This window comes from Pezoporus flaviventris, unplaced genomic scaffold (genome assembly GCF_033815535.1).
Source record: "Pezoporus flaviventris isolate CSIRO_AGI_PZ_B2104156 unplaced genomic scaffold, CSIRO_AGI_Pfla_v1 ptg000047l, whole genome shotgun sequence".
NCBI classification, from domain to species: domain Eukaryota; kingdom Metazoa; phylum Chordata; class Aves; order Psittaciformes; family Psittacidae; genus Pezoporus; species Pezoporus flaviventris.
The window spans coordinates 5,933,671-5,954,697 of NW_026892595.1; the positions used below are offsets into that span (position 1 = coordinate 5,933,671).

General features: G+C 35.7%; 1 protein-coding gene across 14 annotated transcripts in view; it reads left to right on the forward strand.

Moving 5' to 3' along the window:
* The window catches only part of PARD3 (par-3 family cell polarity regulator), a 451,464-nt gene that overhangs the window by 215,816 nt on the left and 214,621 nt on the right, over positions 1–21,027 (forward strand). For 12 of the 14 annotated variants that reach the window (XM_061468050.1, XM_061468055.1, XM_061468051.1 and 9 more), the window contains 2 exons: positions 10,596–10,687; positions 14,241–14,324. In XM_061468050.1, coding sequence (XP_061324034.1) covers positions 10,596–10,687; positions 14,241–14,324 — 176 coding nt within the window. The remainder of the gene's footprint in view (positions 1–10,595; positions 10,688–14,240; positions 14,325–21,027) is intronic. The other 2 variants (XM_061468054.1, XM_061468059.1) reach the window with 1 other exon arrangement.

Sequence of the window (21,027 nt, forward strand, 5' to 3'; positions counted from 1 at the left end):
TCCTAGCAAATGAGAACTGAAGATAGACAACTGTCTAAATGAGAGGAAACCTATGTACTTTTCTTTAAGCAAGACAATAAAACTGTATCGTGTTTTTCTAGTTCTTTGGGCAAAATTGACAGGGTGATTTTTTTAGTAACACAAACCCAAAAACTTTGAAAGTCATATTTTCTAAATGAATTGAAATTCAAAGTTAAATATGTGCTAGCTTTAAACTCCCACCAACGTATGGACTTCTACCTTATTGGAAACAGATATTTTAATTAAATTTTAAGAAGCCAAGTCTTCAGTAAGCTTTCTAATGTCATTTCTATGCAGTCCTGAGCCATGCCGAGAAAAATATCCAGAATCAAATTTTGTTATTAAGATGCCTGTGTAAAGTAAAATGATGTTTTGTATGATGGAGAACAGACTGCTATACTTTTAGCTTGCTTCTAAATTGACTCTTATGTTCAGTGCTCCAGGGGATCGAACTGTTCTGTACTTGGCTGAAGCTAGTGAAATCCTCACACGCTGATACAGATCTGCAAATCAAGCAACAAGGGACTATTTCAGATTAAAAAAGAAAAAAAGAAATGAATAAGGATAAAAGAGCTATGAGACCTGTTGGAAAATTGCCTAATGACAAATTCAAGTTGCTAAATAAGAAATGCTTTTTGTATCTAAAAAAAAAAAAAAAATAAGACAGAAAAAAATCATCAGAAGGATGAAAATCATGGTCTTTGAAAAGGTGAGGTGAATAATAATAATATATTCCAGGAACATTACAGGAAAATGTGAAGTGATTTATGCAGAATTTTCTCTTTCCTTTGTCACCATATCAAAGGAAAACTATATGACTCTTCTAGAATACATTTTTGCAGAAGTCTGTCAGATCTCTAAACTTATAGGTGGAGGCATGTATGTTTAGTTTTCTGCAGGTAAAGAGTGTGTCCCAATTTCCTGTATCCATTGTCATTTCTTCGTCTTTTAAAAATCACACAGGACTTAATGACTTCTCTTTTCTTAATATCTACATACAGAATAAGCTAACTTGTCTGATTAAAGGAAAAGGTATTTAAAATTCTTTTCCTCTACATTAGTTACAAGCAGGTGAACTCAGTGTGGAGCTATTTATAGGAGAACTAATGGATATGCCTAACTTGACCTACTTTAGACTACTCAGCAGAAGAAAACAAAGTGTAGTTGTACCACCACCATGTAATTTATTTTTTTCTTATGAACAAAATAATGTCTTTGGTGTTATGGCCTTCTAAATAAATATGTGTATTTAGAAGCATACATATTTATTTCCTGAATGTCATAGTAACACTCCATGTTAAAGTATATTGTGGGATTTTTTTTTTCCCATCCATATACATTAACTTCTCCATATAAAATGAATGTTAGTTTTTTGGTCTTTGCTGGTACTGAAATCCCAAATCTGTATAACCTTGAATTGTGGGGTAGGAAGAACTTAAGTTCTTGAAGAAAATTAGATTTCATTTTGTAAAAAATCACTCCTGTTGCAAAATAATTCAAATAAAGTATCTTCTATGAGTGCAGGGGCAATTTTTTCTTTATAAATAGGTATGATATGAGTTAACAAGGGGGGGTGGTGGTACGAAGGTGCATATGTATGTATCAGTTAGCGCTGTGAAAGGGAAAATAAATGGTATATGAAGTCATTCACCAGAATTTTGTTTGTTATGTGGCAAGTGCCACAGTCATGTTGGCTTGCCGTATGGGGATGTTTCTGTGATCGAGGTAATTCCTGCATTATTCAAGGGGGGATAAAAGACCCTGCACAAAACCAGACCTGGACTTTGGGCTAAACTTTGCATGAGAATTTAATTATACATTGACCTAAATTTGTAGCCACATTTCAAATAAAGCTGATAATTGTTTCCATTAAAAATATTTCCCATGACTCGGACATCAAAGCATGACTTTGAATCTGTATTTAATATGAACCCTAGTACTTGTTTTAGATTGGCAGATCCTGATGGTCTATGTGTCAGACTGTGAATCACATGACAAAAGTTTAGAATATCAGAGATTTGAACATGGGAATAGTCTGCAGATAAGCCTTATGTAAAACAAATAAAAGGCTTAGATTTTTGCCTGTGAAACAGATATGTTTTGGATCCTGAGGAAAAACAGAAAGCAGAATAAAAACTGTAACTAGTCAGTTATACAAAATGAACCAGTATTATTTTTAAGGCTACAATCAATTTGAGGTGATTTGATATAGTTGTACATAAGTCTATAAGGTAAGTACTGCTCTTTGTACCGCAATGAAACATCTGTAAGTTGTTATTGATTAGATCTTCAGAAAGCTCTTGAGATGATTTGGTTAATACTGAAAGTGTGGCAGTCCGTGCTTTACATATTTAAAATATTTAGCACCTGAGAGATTAGTACTTTCATGTTATACCTAATCTTTTCGTTGACTTCCTATATTACATTGCTTTTTAAAAACTCATTTTCATGGACTAAACAAACGGCACTCTTAGTGCTGGCGTGCCCTGTCCAGTAATACCAAACCTCCTCTGGCTGTTCCTGTTGGATGTGACTGGTTTTGCTAATAGGTCGCTCTGTCAGTGAACTGTCTTACAAATTCATCATGTGATTGAATATCTTGAGTTTTGGAATACTTCAGATACTTTGCATCTAATAAAATGTTTAAAAAATTGGTTATGGACTGCAAGCATTATAGGTGATAAGAAAGAGGCAAAGCTCATCTAATATCTTAGAGCAAGAATGGACATTTATGGCTCATCTTCCTGAGCTGCTGCTGAGACAATTAAGATACATTTAAATATTACTGCTTTTCAAAGTGTTGCATCCAAGTGTCTTATCTTTATTTGTCTTTGCAGACATGGAGTATTAGCCTCAACATAGTAACAGATAAATGCATTTTTAAGTGATTTTTGCTACTGTTATATAGTAAGTCAGTGTAGCAATTAAGAAAAGACCCAATGTTGTCTTCCTCTTAAGTCTCTTTCATATAAGAAATGGATCATTGAAGAGTAATCAGGTTCAATTTGGCAACAATTTATCCCTATGTCAATGAACAGAAATGTAGGGGACTAAATTTAGTATAGTAATTATGATCACTATAATATTTTCTACTGTACTATGAGTATTATGGTGATACATACTACTTGTAGATTTAGAGCTGTTGCAAAATGGCTGGCCATGAAATAGTTGTTGTGCTACAGTGATGTTTCGGTCTTCTTTAAAATGTCCCTTAAATATGATCTGGTAGGAAGAGCTACTTATTTTTGTTACCCATTTGATATTTGCCATCTGTAGAGGAACCTTGATGTATAGATTTGTTATGGTAGCTATCAGTTTGTAGCACACCTCCTCCCTCTGCCTCCACCTTGGGCTGTCAGTAGTCCTGGGGAAGCTGCTGGAATGGTCTGAAGTGGGGTGTCCTCAGCTTGGGGTAAACAAATGTTTTCATTTTCACTCAGTGAATAGAGTCTATGACATATGATTAGGCATTGTGAAATGCTTGAGAATCAGTGCTGCTTTAGACATTACAACGGTTTTATACCTCTATCAGATCCCATTTTATGTCATTTCCCTTGTTTGGGAGGTTGCTGAGTTGCTAAAGTATTTGCATTTCTTTTATATTTTTCCTTCCCCCCCCCCCCCCCCATTCTTTCTTTGCTGAAACACCATTTGGCTACATTAATTAACAAGCATTTTCGATCAACAACAAAAAACCCTTTGAGTTTTAAAGCATTTCATGCTGTTTGTTGGCAAGCTACCACTATAAGGTCATGTCTGAGATTTTCTTTACTAAAGAAGCAGAACCAGCAAAATGTCTCCAGTTAAATCCACTAGCAGGAAAAGCTTTTGTCTAACCCTCTAAAACTCTTTAAAAAGCTCATGTACTTCTCAGTGCTGTCTGCAGTGCCTACTATAAAAAAGAATTAACTGCACCATCATCTAGTAAACAGTTGTTTCAGTGGAATCTTTGTTAAATGGATGAGCAGTATTTGTGTTGGGCTCCTGCAGTTAGCCTGGCTAGCTGTGTGATAGAGGTGTGCACCACCGAATTGTTGCAGAATATACGTGTGTGATTTCAGTGACATAGCACAGGTTGTTGAGCTCCTAAAGATTAAGTACTTCAGTAACCCTCTAAACTATTACATGCTACAAAATAATTGAGAACTGTAGGGCTTGCTCAGCTTTTATTAGTATTACAAGGCTTTTAATATGTTTGGAGAAGAGTCTGTGGTAGTTAGTCAAAACTGAATGAGGTGTTGCATAGGTTTGTCAAAGGAAAGTTGTATCAAATTGTATTCCTTTGCTATCTGGTTTTCTGCTTTTCGGAGAATAGGAAATCAAATATATCTCTCTTTAAATCTGTAAAAACATTTCCTGTCAAGATGCTTCACAACAGAAATAGTGCCATCATGAAGCCAGCCAGATTTAAGGCTCAGTTTGATCAGTTTATTAAATGGGAAATAAGAAATGATTGCCTGTGATAGCAGGGGATGAATTTGATATTCATCAGAGACCTGGGAAATCCCTTCCATTCTGCGCTTCACTGTGTCTATATGCTATCTATTCACTGATTTGACTGAGCAAGGCAAATTTCATTTTAGAGTACTGAGGCATATAGGAACTATATAAATATTGCCATTTTCAATTGTGGGATGACCATCCTGCACAAGGAAATGAATAGCATAGGGGTGACTGACACATACGGAGAATATTAACTCATATATATATATATAAAATTTAATAATTTTTGCGGGTTTTTCTTTTTTTATGTAAATGGATGATGATTTAATGTAAGGGTTTTTTTTTTCTACTCTCTCTGCCTGGGTTGCTGATAATAGCAGTGCACCTAGTATAGACAGGACTGATGAGAATTACACAAAGCTCTTAATCTAAATATTTGTGCATATATATGTGTTCAAGAGGGAGAAACCCTATCTTTTTTTATTCAATAACTTTTGTTTTTTTCCCCATGTGATCTTTCCAACTGCTCTTCAGATTTGATTGAAAATTGCCATTCTCTGGAGATTTGGCCAGTTAATCAAGAAGTGAGAACATTAACACAAAAGCCTGATGGATGCTGGTATATTTGTGCTAGTTAAGACACAGGAAAATAGGTCCCTTAGGAGTTGTTTCCTATCAAGTCTGATCATACAGAAAGAGAACCTACTTTATATTGCAAGGACCAAGCAGACATTTATAAACAAGGCTGCCAGGAGACTAATAGCATATACGGTCTCTTTTTTCTATAATCATTACAGTGAAGTTCAAGAGAATAAAAGGGGAAAGATGAAGGGAAGGGCAGATTTTAATAACATAAGCATTATTGTTGTTGTATCCCAGCTGGGGAAAAAAAATACTGATGTGCATTTTTTTCCAGAGCTTGTTGTTATTGCTGATGTGTCCTTCTCTACAGTAGAATCTAAAGTACCTGTTGGGCTTTATATGCTATTCCTTCTGTTTGGTATTTACAATGATTTCACTCATGGTAAAATTAAATGCTAGAAAACAAACGAACTTGAATTCTTCCTGAACACAGTGGCTATGTATTGACAGGCTTTGATTTTCAGAGGGGTGTATGCCTGGTATACTTACTTATCGTACATTGCTCACACTGGTAGCTCTTCCTGTTTACCACCATGGTTGCAATTGCTTGGTATTTCAAGACCCTGCTTTCTGTTACTAATGTTATTAAAAATGCTGTTGTGTAATGAGAGCGTCCACCTCGTGTGAAAATACTTTGCTGTAGTTACCTTGCAGACTAGTAAATATATAAAGGAGGTTTAATTGTTTAAAAAGATGGTTCCTTTGTATAGCTGTTAGGCACCCGTGTCAGCCTGTCTTTCTGCTGGGGCTGGATCAGTTAACAACTTTACAAGTCAGAAAAATATTAGGTTTTTTTTTGTACAGTGCAAACAGATGTACTACAGTTAACAGCTAGATTTCCCAGACTTTCTGTTTTTTACTAAATATGTTAGATCTCAGAGTGGATGAGCATGCTTTCCCAGGTGAGGGCTTCATGGTGCAGCTGAGCCGGCTGTGATGCAAGCTTGTGCCTGCTATGGGATGGGGTTGGGTGCGAATGCTGAGCACCAGTGCCCTGAATGTCCTGGCTTTCCATAATCCCCTTCCTGGCTCTCAGATAAAGTGGAGGATTAAGCTCTCTAAATTGAGTGTGAGTTAACAGCAAAGTCAGGGCAGGAAGGTGGAGGTTTCAGAGAGGAAGCTGTAGTTGCTGTCAGAGGTGCAGGTAGAGACAAAAGAGGAATAAATTTAACATTGTGGGTTGCAGAAGTGAACGAGGAGAATGTGCAGAAGGGAGGTCATTGGTGAAACATTAGTACAGGTCCATGCCCTCCTGTATTATGATGAACTCTACTTATAACCTCCTTTTCTTTAATGTTAATTTGGATTTACTCAGTGGACATATTTTCTATTTACACAATAAGTGACCAGTCAGATTTTTTCTCGTGTGTTGGTCAGTGTAGCAGATCTTGCCTTGGAGCATTGAAGTCATCTGAAAGAAGATTTACTCTGTTTCATGTAACCACTATCACTAAAATATACAATCAGTCACTTTCTGAACAATAATGGAACAATTATTATATCCTTATGAATATAAATTGAGTTGAAAAAAACCCACCCAAAGCAAACACCTTTACTCCCATTTTTTTTTCAGTGATTGATAGAATAGAGATCTTGCTATTGAATTTGAGAGACGGGATTAAGTGTTCAGAGAAGACAGATTTATACATAACCCTTACATGCCTTCAGAATCCATTTCCCATTGTATCTGGTGGAAGTAGATTGTAATCAGCACCTTCTCAGACCAGGCACCTAGAAACAAATACTGCAAAAATGAAACCTGTAGGTGCACTAAATTTATTCAGACTCCCTGGCTGCTACTGAATTTCCTGTAGATAATCATTAAAAGATAAGGGAATGTGAAGAAGTTCTGCTTATGTTTTTGGGGAGTTCATTAGAAACGTATTGAACTGCAGAGATGAGTGGGAAAGCGCTTCTTTGAAGATGAAGTAGTGACTGGTAGTAATTGTGGATTAATCAGAGGCAGGAACCGATATTTTGGTAATGAAAGAAAAAATGCCCAGTAAGATAGGGAAGGCATGGCTGTTTTTGAGCTTTGGAAGTGACATAAGGCAGTCTTTACTCAGAAATAATCTAAGGAAATGCTACTGTGTACCTGTGCACAAACTTCTCTCTTAAAAGACACAGGAATCTTGTGCAGATCCATTTAAAAGTATGAATAGCTCTTTGAAATCCCCAGCTCTCTTGAACTAAAACACATTTCAAGAAGTCTCCATTCTGTTTGATGCCATAGCTCAGAGTGTCATTATATCATTTAATCTCCGCATTAGTTACCTATATACATTACAGACAGCATGGATGCCTTATGGACAGTTACATCCTGTCTGGTGATATGGGTGTGAAGCCCTGGCTGAACCATCTCATCAAAAGGGAACCGGGGGAATTTTACACTGAATACACCAGTATATGTAGAAGTACATTGGAAGAGGTGCTTTAAATTGTCCTCTCGGCTGTAAAAATGAAATTATCTTTTATTTATTTCAGTTTTGGAAACAAAAAACATTCTGTCTTTAGTGGCTGTACATTAAAAGCTGTATCTTTTGATATAGCAGGGATTGGTCTTTACAAATTTGGGATTTTGCTCATGTTATTTTTTTCTGAGGAATATCTGCAGTAATGCACATTTGGGTTCTCAGAAACTTTCTTGCTCTTCTAAATGTCCTTTTCTTCATTTTACTTCATTATAGCCCATCCAGGTGGAATTTGCCTTTCAGAAGAAAACTACTTTCCAAATAAAGAAATAATTGCTTGATGCAGAGATTTTCACAGCTAGTTACTTTTCTTAGTAAATCAGAATCTTAAGTCAAATCCCTCTGCAGGTGTCCAATTTTTCTCTCCATTCACTTCAATGTAAATCAAAATCTGTGTTATTTGGAGAAGAAAAGAGAGCCTGATTACTGTAATATTAAAGATTTTTAAAAGGGTACATCATATATCTGTTGATTATGGCAGTAGGGCTTTCGTTATGGTTGTGATTCCCCCTCTAAGCACCTATTTACAGGCAAATGCATGTTTTTGATACAGATCTGTCTGCTGTCCGGGAAAAGCCAGACAGAGGCGTTGTTTCTTAATTGCTTGGATAACTGACAGTGAGTCGGGTTCCAAAACTTGCTGTGTTTATAATTCTCAGTACGAAAGGCACAAGATGTAGATGTGATGGTGCCAGATAGCATCTGTTTTACATAGCTTTGGATTTTCAGTTTCTAATGTGTTAAATCCTAATATTAAAAGATACAGTATAGACAGGAGAAAGGTAGGTTGGCTTTGGCTTCATCTTGAATGTACTCAGGGTCAGGCAGGAGGATGCTCCTTCCCTTGGTAGAAAAACCTGTGGACTACTGGGTAGGACAGAAAGAAAGCAAGTGGGATGTGCAACAAGTGTGGAGGCTTAAGTGTGAGCTGACATTTGGAGGCTCTGGAAATGAAAGCAAAGGTACTGTCAAGGCTGGGAAGTGGCAGAAAGAAGAATTTGCACAAGGAATTAGCTTGAGTCTTGCACAGTGGACTATATCTCAGGGAGGCACTGAAAGTGGGTTTTATCAAGAGCAAGTACAAAGGAACTTGCAGGAAGGGGAGTGTTGTTTACAGACTTACTTTAAACTAATCAAGGGGAAAACTTGGGATGAAAGATGGTGAAGTGTAGGACCCAAATGGTACTGGATGAATGGTGCTTACATTTTATATGTCTGCTAAAATGACACAGCATAAAGGAAGACATTTATTTGTTAGCAGAGTCATATCTACTAGTAGGAAGGATTGTTATTATTTCAGTCTCTTCTTACATATGTAATACTTATTGTATATTTGCTTGAAAAAAGCACACATGGAAAATTGCCAAAAACATTGTATTAACAAAGTCACATTCATTTGTGATGACCTTTTATCATAGCTGAGATTCCAAATTTTGTTTTATCAGGACCTCTGGTTTTAGACTTGCAGATAATAACTTCAGTGCAATATAAATATGTAGTTTTCTACAATCACCAGGGTCCCTAAGTTCAAAACAAGAAACTCATGGCAACAACAGTCTACAAGATGTAGGAAAAAAGGTGGAACATTTCTTCTTATGTGAAGCAACTCTAGATGTCCTGATTTTCATATATATACCTTATTGCATGTAACTTTAGAATTATCATGGTGATTTGAATATTTATTTTTAAACTGTGTACTGGTAAAACTTCAGCTGAAATTGGTAAATATAGAAATATAAACACAAGCTGATATTGCTGAATTATATTTTTCTTTTGTGTTTAGCTTACAAGCAACTTTTACTATATGGAAAATATTTTGAGTTCTTGTTTACGTTCATAATGCAGTTTAGGCGGGTTCAAGATGCTGGTTAACCTTTGAAATGTACTGTTTGCCTAGTGCTTAACAGAGGTAGATGACAAAGAAGTGTGCATTAAAGCCTCTTAAAACACAGGATCATCAATCTTCAAGTGGCTTGGCTTCACGCAGCATGCTGCTACCCAGGATGCATGAGGCATATCTACAGACCATGGAACCTTGATGCACCCAGCCTCCTGCTTTTGCAGATTCTTAGTGGAAACGTCAATTGGACGTTACCAACTGCCTCTACCTGCCTTTAATACCTCTTCAATAATTTAATATGTTTTCTGAGTCTGTGTGCTAAACTCATAATCTGTTACTTATTTTAATGTTCTGATGGCTCTGGCTCTAGAATCTAAGTTCATGTTTGAAACCTACTGTTCACACCTGGTAATACTTTCTGTTTGGTCACATGGATAATTAAAAGCATAAGCTTCTAATGAGTAACGCAGGTATAAGAATAGTTTTAGATCTTCTTACTTTTAGTCCTTAAATTACCTTGATCTAAATTTGAAAGTACAGCATTACAATTTTGACAGTAAAATTATGCATTTGGTGAATAATGTGTGTATTTTTTGGAAAGTCAAATTAAAAATAAAATCTGTTTATTAGTATTACAGCCCCACGTAACTCTTTGACGTCAGTTTTTCTAGCATGCTATTAATAAACTCCTGTGATAAAATGTTTAAAAAAGGTCTTGGCATTTTATAGAGTAATACAAGCTGCATTTTTTATTCTTTGCAAATGACTCCCAGGGAGTTGCCTTGTGTGTTTGGTTGAGTCCCCAGTAACCTGCCCAGAGAGAGCTCGGAAGGCATTTGCTGATTGTTAGCTGATTTGGTGCTTTTATTGGTCTACCTTTTAAAACAGTGCTGGCTGTGAGATCCTCTGTAGTGTTGTTGTAGTAAAATTATTGTCTAAAACTGGCTAAACTATTAATACAATTACAAAAATTCATGAAGTGACAAAAAACAAGTTTCAGACAGCAACAGAAAATATTTTTGTCATTGCAGAAGCACACATTTTCACTGCACATGTGATTAATCCAGTAATATGAAAATGGTAAAGTGGTATTCTTGAAATGAGTTAACCTATTAAACCTAGGTTTATTTTATTTTTTCTTTGCCTTTTTTTTTCCCCTCTTTTTTTTTAATATCTAGGATGAAGATCAAACGGAAGAGGACAACAGCAGAGTTGAGCCTGTTGGACATGCAGACACTGGGTTGGAGAACGCTACCAGTTTTTCCCTGGAGTAAGTTACTGGCAGAACACATTGTTTTAACAATGAGTCTGAGATTGAACATATACTAGTAAATAACTCAGAATAATGTTCTTAAGAGCAGTCTTTTTTAGGTCATATGTCATTTTGATTTTAAACAATTTCCTTCATGGACCTTTTTAAAGCAGATTTTAAACAGTTTAGAAAAAGCCTGTGTTAAAGGTGAGCATTGGAAACTTGACATTTATAAGTGCTGATGCTATAGTAGATTTTCTCCCTTGAAGAAGATGCTTGTTTGATGAAACTCTGAAAACTTGACTGAAAGAATAGGGTCAGTGCTAGCACTTGTAGGTCAACAAATACGATTTTCAAAGTGGAAAAACTTAATTCCTGTCAGCAGTTCACAGTCTACTGGGAAGATGGGGCCAGCAGATCGAGGGAGGTGTTCCTGCCCCTCTACTCTGCTCTCATGAGACCCCACTTGGAGTATTGTGTGCAGTTCTGGTGTCCTCAACACAAAAAGGACATGGAACTGTTGGAACAAGTCCAGAGGAGGGCCATGAGGACGATCAGGGGACTGGAGCACCTCCCATATGAAGACAAGCTGAGAAAATTGGAGCTGTTCAGTCTGGATGAGAGAAGGCCGAATGGAAACCTCATAGCAGCCTTCCAGTGTCTGAAGGAGGCCTACAAGAATGCCAGAGAGGGACCTTTCATCAGGGACTGTAGTAATAGGACAAGAGGTAACGGATTTAAACTTAGACAGAGGAAGTTCAGGTTAGATGAAGTAAGAAGTTCTTTACTGTGAGGGTGGTGAGACACTGCAACAGGTTGGCAAAAAAGTGGTAAATGCTCCATCCCTGGCAGTGTTCAAGGCCCGGCTGGACAGAGCCTTGTGCGACATGGTTTAGTGTGAGGTGTCCCTGGCCATGGCAGGGGGGTAGGAACTGGATGATCTTAAGGTCCTTTCAACCCAAACCATTCTATGATTCTGTGTGCTTGGGTGTCACATAAGTTGTTTGGTCAAAACCCTCATAGGCTGTGCATGTACCAAAACTAATGCTGTTTAGGACTGGGAAGCTCCTCCTCATTCTAAAACAAATCAGTAAGGGATATTTTATTTCCCCACAAAATACAGCACGCTTGACCTTTTGCATCTCACTGGAAAGAGCTGATCCTTACCTTGCTATGGAATTAATGACAAATTATCCCTTCTACCCATAAGTTAAACTATTCAAATTGATTGCATTTATATCTGAAAAATAATTCTTCTGCTCTTATTATTTCTGAATTACATTATGAATTAGGTGCAGACTATTTAGAAGTTAAAGATCATGGTGACAATTATTAGGCAATACATGCTGAGCTTTACTCCCTTCCATTTACAGAATCTGTTACATTGCTAATTCCAAATGCTGTTTTGCTAAATAGGGTTTGCAGAACTTCTGTCAAACTTAATGCTTCTTGGTGTTGCTTTTAAGTAACTTACTGGCTTTTCATCATGTGCTACTTAATTCTTTTCTGGTTTGTTATCATACTCCTTTCTATCTTTGAAGTAGTTGGCCTAAACTTCTGAGAAAATCAGGAAGCAAAATTGAAACAGTCTCTCAGGAAGGCATAATTTCCTTTTGTCTTCTGTTTTTCAGAGTATAACATTAACATTTGGGGTGGATTTTTTTAAAAGAAAAAGTATGAGAAAAATAAGTGTCTTGAACTTATTTTTCTTGTAAAAAAAAGAAAGTTTGCTAACTCAAGCAGTAGAACAAGTTAAACAGTGTAGGCTGAGTTTGAAAACTGACTTTCACTTTTTGTTAAAGCTGAGTTTTTCTACTTATTACAGTTCCAGATGAATCACACTGATTTTCACTTGTTCTTTTCCTCAGCCCTCAATTTTCTTTTAAGCTAATAGGAAAGTCAGAAAAAAGGTGATCATAGGGAGCCATAAACATACGCCAATAGCAAAAGATGCACTTAGAGTATCTTTTGGAGGTGAAAGGCCTTGTTTCATTCCTGTGAGCTGCTTTGCACATTAGTTAATGAAAACATAGCCTTATTGTTCAGTGAGAGTGAAACGAAGTTAGCCCTCACAAAAACTGGGACAGGGAACATTACCAAATTCTGTAGTACTGTCAGTCTTAGAACATTGGTCTAGGTCCAAAGAATAACACATTTTTGGCTTATGTCTCCCAGCCCTCCTGTTGTTGCAATACTTTCTTGAGCTAAACAGTGGCATCAGAGGTACAGACCTTCCATTTGTGTTGTTTAAAAAAATGAGATAAAAAAAAAATCAGACATGAATCAAGGTGTACCACAAAGGTAAAATATATTAAAAAATTTAATGTGGAAGAAATAGAAAACCAACTGTAATGCAGGATTTGTGTTGACTTCCTAATAGTACGTGGTCTGGTTATTCTCAAATCCAGATAAAGTGCTGCAAGCATTCATGATGGGCCACCATATGATCAAGATCTTATTGAAGGAAGTAGAAAATCTTTTACTGCTGTCATAGGGCATTGGGCCTGCTCTTTGCTCCATTTCTAGATTAAATTTGATTTGTGTGCTTATGAGAAACAAGCTTCTCAAACAAAGATCTGTGTTTATATATATGTAGTGCCAGGAAATATGGAAAGAGTATGTAATACTAGAGAGAGGCATAAGCCACAAATTTAGATCATGGCTTGCATTCTGATCTCTCACTTCCAGATTTACTGAGAGGTTTGGCCTTTGTGTATTATTTTCTCATTTGGGTAGTTATAACTCTTTATGGTTCATGGGCTATATTCCACCTTTCCAGATGTGGGCATGTTTCAAATACATCAGTAGATTTCATAGAAATCTATTTCTAGAATTTTTGCATGGCTCTTTCTGAACCTGTACTTTCCTCTTTCACTTCTCTCTTTGCAGCAAACGTATAATTGAAAACTAGATGTATAGTTCCTTCAGGGGGCTGTCTGGTTGGTTTTGAATATTATGGTTAAATCTTACTTTGGAGTCTTTGCCTAGTAAGGAGATACAGTAATCTTCCAATAAAAGAAAATGGAATTGCAGAAACCAAATTAATGTGGTTTAAATCTAGAAGACTTTAACTATTTAAAAAATTAATAATTCTCATTTGATTATGGGGTAGTTATGTGAACACTAATGTTGAGGCTAAGTGAGTGCTCTCTAAGAAAAAAATTAAGTGTGCTAGTTCTATGATCAGCTTTTAGACTTCTGAGGAAAAACTGTATGTGGTATTTAAGTTATTTCTGCTCAATGGTCCAAAAAATGAACTGAAATTTAACTTTAGAATAAAGAAGAAATAAACAACATGCATGCAATGAAGATGATACCTATTTTTACGTAGCAAAATAAGTTTACAAAAAATTTCTTTGAGCTTTGTCTGTTTTATTAATTGAAGTATTTTTGATGATTGATCTCCTTTCATGCCATCAGTTTAATCTTCAGGTACGTAGCATTCAACAGTGCTTTCATCACCATGACTTGATTTCTGGAATGGTTTTGTTTTGCTGTGTATGTTTGTGTGGGATTTTTTGGTTCCTTATCGGTACATGTTCATATTCCCTCATTCATCATTGTCTCACAGTGATATGGTAAAGCTCGTAGAAGTCTCCAATGACGGCGGGCCTCTGGGAATCCATGTAGTGCCTTTCAGTGCCCGAGGCGGAAGGTAACGTACTGTGTAGGATTTTAATTGAATTGTAACTTTCTATGTGTTATCTTGATTGTGTTAGTTTTTATATTGTGTGCCTTTGCCTTCTATAGAATATCGTATGTTTTTCAAAAGGCAGTATTGCTGATTAAGAAAGGAAGAAATGCAAATTTACTGACTCCATACTTGGAATGGATTTTATAATGGAAAGGCTCTGCTTAAAAGGAGTTAGAACTGTGGGGTTTTAATAGAGGCCTTGTTGTAATCTCATGGGAAATTGTAGTATAAAGCCGTTTCCTTTTGGACTCTTTAATATTGTAATCTGCTGCTTTAGTTCAGATAGATATTTATGCAGCATTTCCTTGCTGACAGTTTAGAGCCACAAGTTCCCAAATAACAGTAGGAGTGTAAACCAGCAGCATCCTATGCCTGTGCTTTGGTAAGAATGGAAAACAATCATCACACTTTCAATATGTAGTGTTGTCCCATCTGCTGAAGTTAAAAAGAAGTAGTGAAACCAATTGAAACATTCATTTTCCGAAAGGTAAACTTGTTTTATTATATGACAGGCTGGAACTTCTGAAGTTGAATTGTTTAGAAAAAAAAAAAAGTGTAAAGAAAGTCCTTTACATTAAGAAGTGCAATGTGGGAGATTATAGTAGTAAACAGAATGCATCATCTCTAATGCTTACTTTGCTAAGGTAGAGTTTTAGCATTTAGGGCCATTAATATTGTCCTAGAAAAACAGCTTAACTTTTGTAGTAATTAGTGATGGATTTGAAGCTTTTACGTAAGTTGAAAAATGAAAGCTCTGCAGGAATACATGCAAATTTTATTTTGCTGATGCATATTCTAAGTATACACTGTATTTTCTTTCTAAGGAAAAGGGACACAAATATATACTTTGAAAGTAATCTTTGATTACACATGAGGGTGTTTTATAATCTCACATGCCTGTTGCACAGCAACAATATCAGTTTAGTAATTAAGAACAGAAATTACTTGCTATACATATATATCAAATATTAATTTCCTCTTTTCATCTATGATAATTTTTTTCTTCCTTCTATACTAAATATCTTCACAGGATTTTAAACAAAGTATAAGAGTATTATTTGCATTTGTTACTTGAAACCCAGTGGTTTCATAGCCATACTCTCAAGTATTAGGAGAAAATGTATTTTTGTTAATTTAAGGCTACTTTTTCTGAGGACTACAAGAACAAAATTCTGTAAGTGGTAAATTCTTCTCTTCATAATCTGAAATTCAGTAAATTCAGTGTGGGGACAGAAAGGGCATGAGTGAATGGTGCTTCAGACATAAGCCCAGAAGTAAATCCCATAAAGTTGGAAATGATTGAAATGTTCATGCAGTTATCTAGGATTTGGACAGTGTGAAGGCCAAGAAAAAGATGGGTTTAAGATGGGTTTACTAGGTTGGCTGCCTAGTAAGTACTTGTTTAATAAAATTGATCTTAGAAAGGTAAATTTTGACATTTTAAATAAGAATTTTAACTAGTAAAATTCACTTACAGGCTGTTAATGTAGTTTTCAAGTCTGAGGTGAAGCTTAAACTGTTTATACATAGTGAGAGCATGTAAAATGAAAAAGCCGTAAACACAGTAATAAACTATCTGACTTTTTTTTTAAGGATGTTATGTTAAGAGCTATGAAGGACTTTTAACTCTTTTTTGTTCTGAGTTTGAGATTATATGATATAGTTTTATTACACGAAAGCCTGTTTTAAATAAATGTTTAGAATTGTCACATTTAAAAATCAATTCTGTTACAAGGAAATAATTCTGATATCAAAATTTATCCCATTTTCCTTCATAATACTAGAACTGCCCTCGTTGAAAAATGGATGGTACATGCAATTGCTCTCTGAGGTTTTTTTTGACGCCCCTTAAAAATAAACTGCTGGAGAGCGGAGATTCTTGGGTCAATATCTTGAAAGTGTGGTGGAATAAAGTTGAGGAGGACCTTAGATATAGCTAAAACATTTCTCCTATGCTCTTTGCATCGTATTGGAGCAAAGGTAGAGTTCATTGCGTGGTATTATAAGCACTTCTGTTGTACTGCTGCTTTACTGTCAGCTGTGCCCACACCTCTACATGGTTTCACTGAGAGCAAATATATTTTCCCCAGCTGCCTGCAGCCAGCAGTGTGGGCAGGGAAAGGAATGCGGCCAACTTCAGGTTTGGAGTACTTGATGAGGAGTTTTGGTTTCTTTTTGCTTTGTCGCCTTTTTTGACCTTTTTTTTTTAATTTTTTTTTTTTTTAAATCCTTCCCTCCCCCAGCTCTTTCGAGCAGTAAAGGTATGGTTGGTTCTCCTTTTGCTAGAGTCAGAGGAAGAGCAGATGCTTGGCGTGGATTCTCTCCTGCCTGCTAGTTTCTCACTCTAGCACATGACTGCTCGTTGTTCCTCCTCTGGCTGCAAAGCAAAACGTTCCCTTCTACAGTGAAGTAACTTACCTGAGCAGATCCCCTTCTCAGTAGAAACCTAAATATACAAAACCAAACAGTACTCAGAAAAGATGTTGAGGGGTATCCAAAAGGAAAAGATCCAGTGTATCACATACTTTAGTCCTTTGGCCTACCATTGTGTCCTATAAGTTTGGTGATCAGTTCCAGTTATGCTGTTTTCAATTATTTTTCTTCCATTTCTCTTTGTTTGCTTTTGAAAATGTTACTCAATAGGCAAATAATATTTAATCAATAATTTTAAAAAGTGAAAAAGTATAAGAAAAGGCTAGTACAATTCTCCCTTTTTACCTCTGTGCAATAAGAAAGGGACATTTCCCACCAAAAATCTCCCCTCTCCCAAAGCAAACATTTGAAACCTTCAAAAATTGCATCACATAACTCTGTCCTTTATTTATATTGAGGAAATGCTTGATTTTTTCGTGATCCTTTGGGGGTTTGGCGTAACAATCTGTTTTCAATGTTGGCTTTTGATCTTGAACAAAAACTATAAATATCTCTGCTTTGTCTATTTAGATGCTACTAAGTATTTCTGTTCCTAGTGAAACACAGACTTTTTTTTTAATGGAAAAAAATAAAATCTATCTCCCTAATTCTCTGGGAACAGTACTGTTGATTTGTACAGACATGGTCAAACTTTCTTCTGTGGATATGTTTCATTATTGTCCTCCTGTTTTTTCTTCTAGAATTTTATCAGTCCTTTATTGGCCTTTTTGATCATATGCTTTGAATAGCAGATATTGCTCACCTTACCAAAAGGGAGGAGGGGTATACATATTTATCACCTTATGGTTGTGAAGTTTTTCAATATTAAAGTTTTGTTTGTAAGACTTACACAGTTTTGCAGTGCCATAGATGCAGTGCTAAGCAGCATGGAAGGCATAAAAATGAAAGCAGAAAGAAAGACAGAATAGAAAGTTAACAGGAAAGTGTTTAGATGAAAGTAGACCAAAAAGGAAATGAATGAGAGGAAAGCATAAAAAGAAAGAAAATGTTAAATTTGTACAAAACTTCCTTTAGCACCAATTCTTCCTTCTTACTAGGTGCTCAGAGAGGGGGGCAAGCACTGAGTTCCCTAAGGATAGCATTTGAGCAGTCCTGGCTAATGGGAGATGCTATGTTGATGCATAAATGGGGTTACGTTGAGATCTTCTCTGCAAGCTTCATCGTAATTATACTGTTATACTGTTACAAGGTCTCTTCTATTTTAAAGTCTTTGAAATCTTCTCAAGCTCTATACCCTGGCTGTTGTTCCAAAATCCTGCCATGTCAGTCTTTGGAAGGAGATCCAACTGACACAAGAGTATATGAGATAAAATCAGAAATCTCTGTGAATAATGACATGGAAGTCATAGTCCCATATTCCCAAGACTACTCTGAAGTCTACTTAGTAAAAGAGAACAGAAATGGATTTGGATATTCGTCTGAAAACTCCATAAAGAACATCCATTAATAAGTATCAGACATGTTACTTTGATGTAGAGCAGTATGTAGGCCTCTGCCAGCTATTTGAAGCAAGCCATAAAATCCATGATAAACCACACAGCTAAAACCTGGCAGCTAAAAATACTTATTTGAGTTTGTGCTACATGTCCTAAATGGAAGGAAGTCTCATAAGAATGGGAAAAGTAAGAGACTGAATTTTATTGCCTTTTTTCAGTTTAAATGACAAATTTAACAGATTTTATAAATGAAAAAAAGACACCAAACCAACCAAACAAACCCAAATGAAGGCAGGCATTGATGTATACATAATCCGTGGACTTGAAAATTGTTTATACATTTTTCTGTTTTGTAGTTCTATCTTTTTGCTTTTAGAGGAAATGCCCTTTGTTTTCTAGAATTTATAAATCACCTCATATTTCAATGTAAAAGTTTTAGTCTTTTACTCAACACATGAAGAAAACTAAAGTAATATCTAATGGCCATTGTCTATACTGAGAGTCCTTAATTCTGCCTTCAGGGTGTCTCTCTAACTCTGTTTGATCATCTAGGAGATATGTACTATCTGCATCCCCATTTATTCATCTCCTGCATTTCCAGCCTTTTAAATCTCAAAGATAGCCATGGTTTTCAAAAACATATGCATTTGGAGAAGATTCCCTCTGGTGTGAATGTACCATTCCCTCACTCTTTTAGCTGACTTCAAGTCTTTCCTTGTCTGATCTCAGATTTTTTAAAGTTACATAAGCTTAATTTAAAGTACAATTCAAGCTAAAAAAACTGAGTAGTAGTTACCAAGGGTTGGAAATTGGTTCCAACTTCAGGCGTGAAAACTGATAAAGTTATTTTAGTGCCTCCACATTAGCGCTGTGACGTCAGTGTTGTGCAAAGAAGTTTATGTCTAATTTAGCACTGATCAGCCACAATAATTTAAGTTGAACAAACAAGATGATTTACCTACTGTGACCTATGAATCTCAGGAAATTTATACTGTGTTTATGTTCCTGTAGATTTCTCTGAGATTTTTCATTGCATGAAACTGTTACACATGAGCTTTTCCATCAATCATTATTTTTGCACCTTAATCTAGTTTTTGCCTTTTCAGGTTAGTGATTTTGCATAAATGTCTAAATTGGTTATTTTCTGTTCTGTCTGATTTGATTATATTACAGTTAGCTTGCAGGTAATAGGTAAATAACTTCAGTGTGTATGTACAACAGGCGGTGATGGCCAAATCATATTCTAGATGCTCAATGTAATATTTTTATTACTCTCATAGTATTTACACTGTCAGTTTTTATTAAGACAAAGTATCGTCATTTCCATACAGCTGGATGGCATGTGGGGAGTTCACAGTTTCAAAGAACTAACCAGACTAACTCAGGCAATTTAGATGTCAATAAAACATTTGCTGCTTGTTTCTAATTTTATCATTGGTTGTAATTTATACTGAGAACTGAAATGTTAACACATGTAGCTGAGTGTATTTTAATTGCATAATTAGAGTAATGAACCTGGTGGAAATACAGTGGTGAAAATGCTAATATAATCTAAGTTGTTTACGTTCCCAATTAGATATTTAAAGCAAATACAAAGATTGAGCTCTGTGCTTTGGTACTGTTTCCCTTCTGTATCTTGCAGAACAATATTGAATCTCATTCTTGAAAAGTTATAGTTTAATATGCATACAGTGGAAGAATTTATGTTAGAAAACACATTGATTTACTTTAAGTGGGAAAGATTAAGCAAATTCAAATGCACCCATATATTTCTATGCTATATGGTTGTACTTAAACAAATACGTAAACTGGCTTTTGTATTTTATACTAGATTAGTTTACAGGCTTTCAGAATTTATGTTTTCCTAATGTGGGAAACAACATAGAAACTGTAGTAGAGCTACATTTCCACTTACCAGGATTAATGATGGTGGCATACGGCAGGGAAAGAAAATCTAATTAGTCTTTAAGTTATTGCATATTTGCAATATCAAGTCTACTTTGTTTTTCTCCAGTTACTGCAACAACAAACATGAATTCCCATAATGCCTTTTTTAAGAGTCCTGTTCTGACATCTAACCACAAACAATTTTCATGAACATATATTTTCTGCAAGTTCTGGAAGAGAGTTCTCTCCTTTGCAGAATTGCATTTGGGAAGTTGTTTCTGGAACTGTGTCTAAAGGGATTTTTTGCTGTATGCGTTTATATATAAAAAATTAAATAAGTTAAAAGGCATTGTGGGAATCCTGGTTTCACATTTGACTCAGGTTGTTTGTCCAGCCTTAAATCAGTTCTCAGTGACTTTAGCTTTATGTAGCCTGGTTAACCTAGCTCTAGCATTTGTTAAAAAGCAGAATCCTCATGAGCAGCCTATGTTGTGTCTGACATGAGGAATGCTGCATTAATAGAACTTGTAGCGTTTGTTTAATGAGATTATTGACTGGTAGTTTGTATGTTACATTGTTTTACTATTGATTAGGGTTAGTATTATTTTTAGGAGATTTGAGAGCTTAGGTGAAGTAAATTCAGCAAATGACAAACTGTGCATAAAGACGCATCTTGCATTAATAATTTAATGTAATTTCAGAATGCAACATAATAGCAACATTTCAAGAAAAGTGCTATGCAAAAACCACTGATAAAGCAATTATTTTGTAATCACAATTTGTAGAGATATTGGAATGAAAGAATCATATATTTTCTATAGTGTATTATCATAGTATTAACTCGGAGTGTTGTACTTTGTGTAGAATGTGTTTTGATATTTAGTATACTGATATTTTAGTATTTTTCA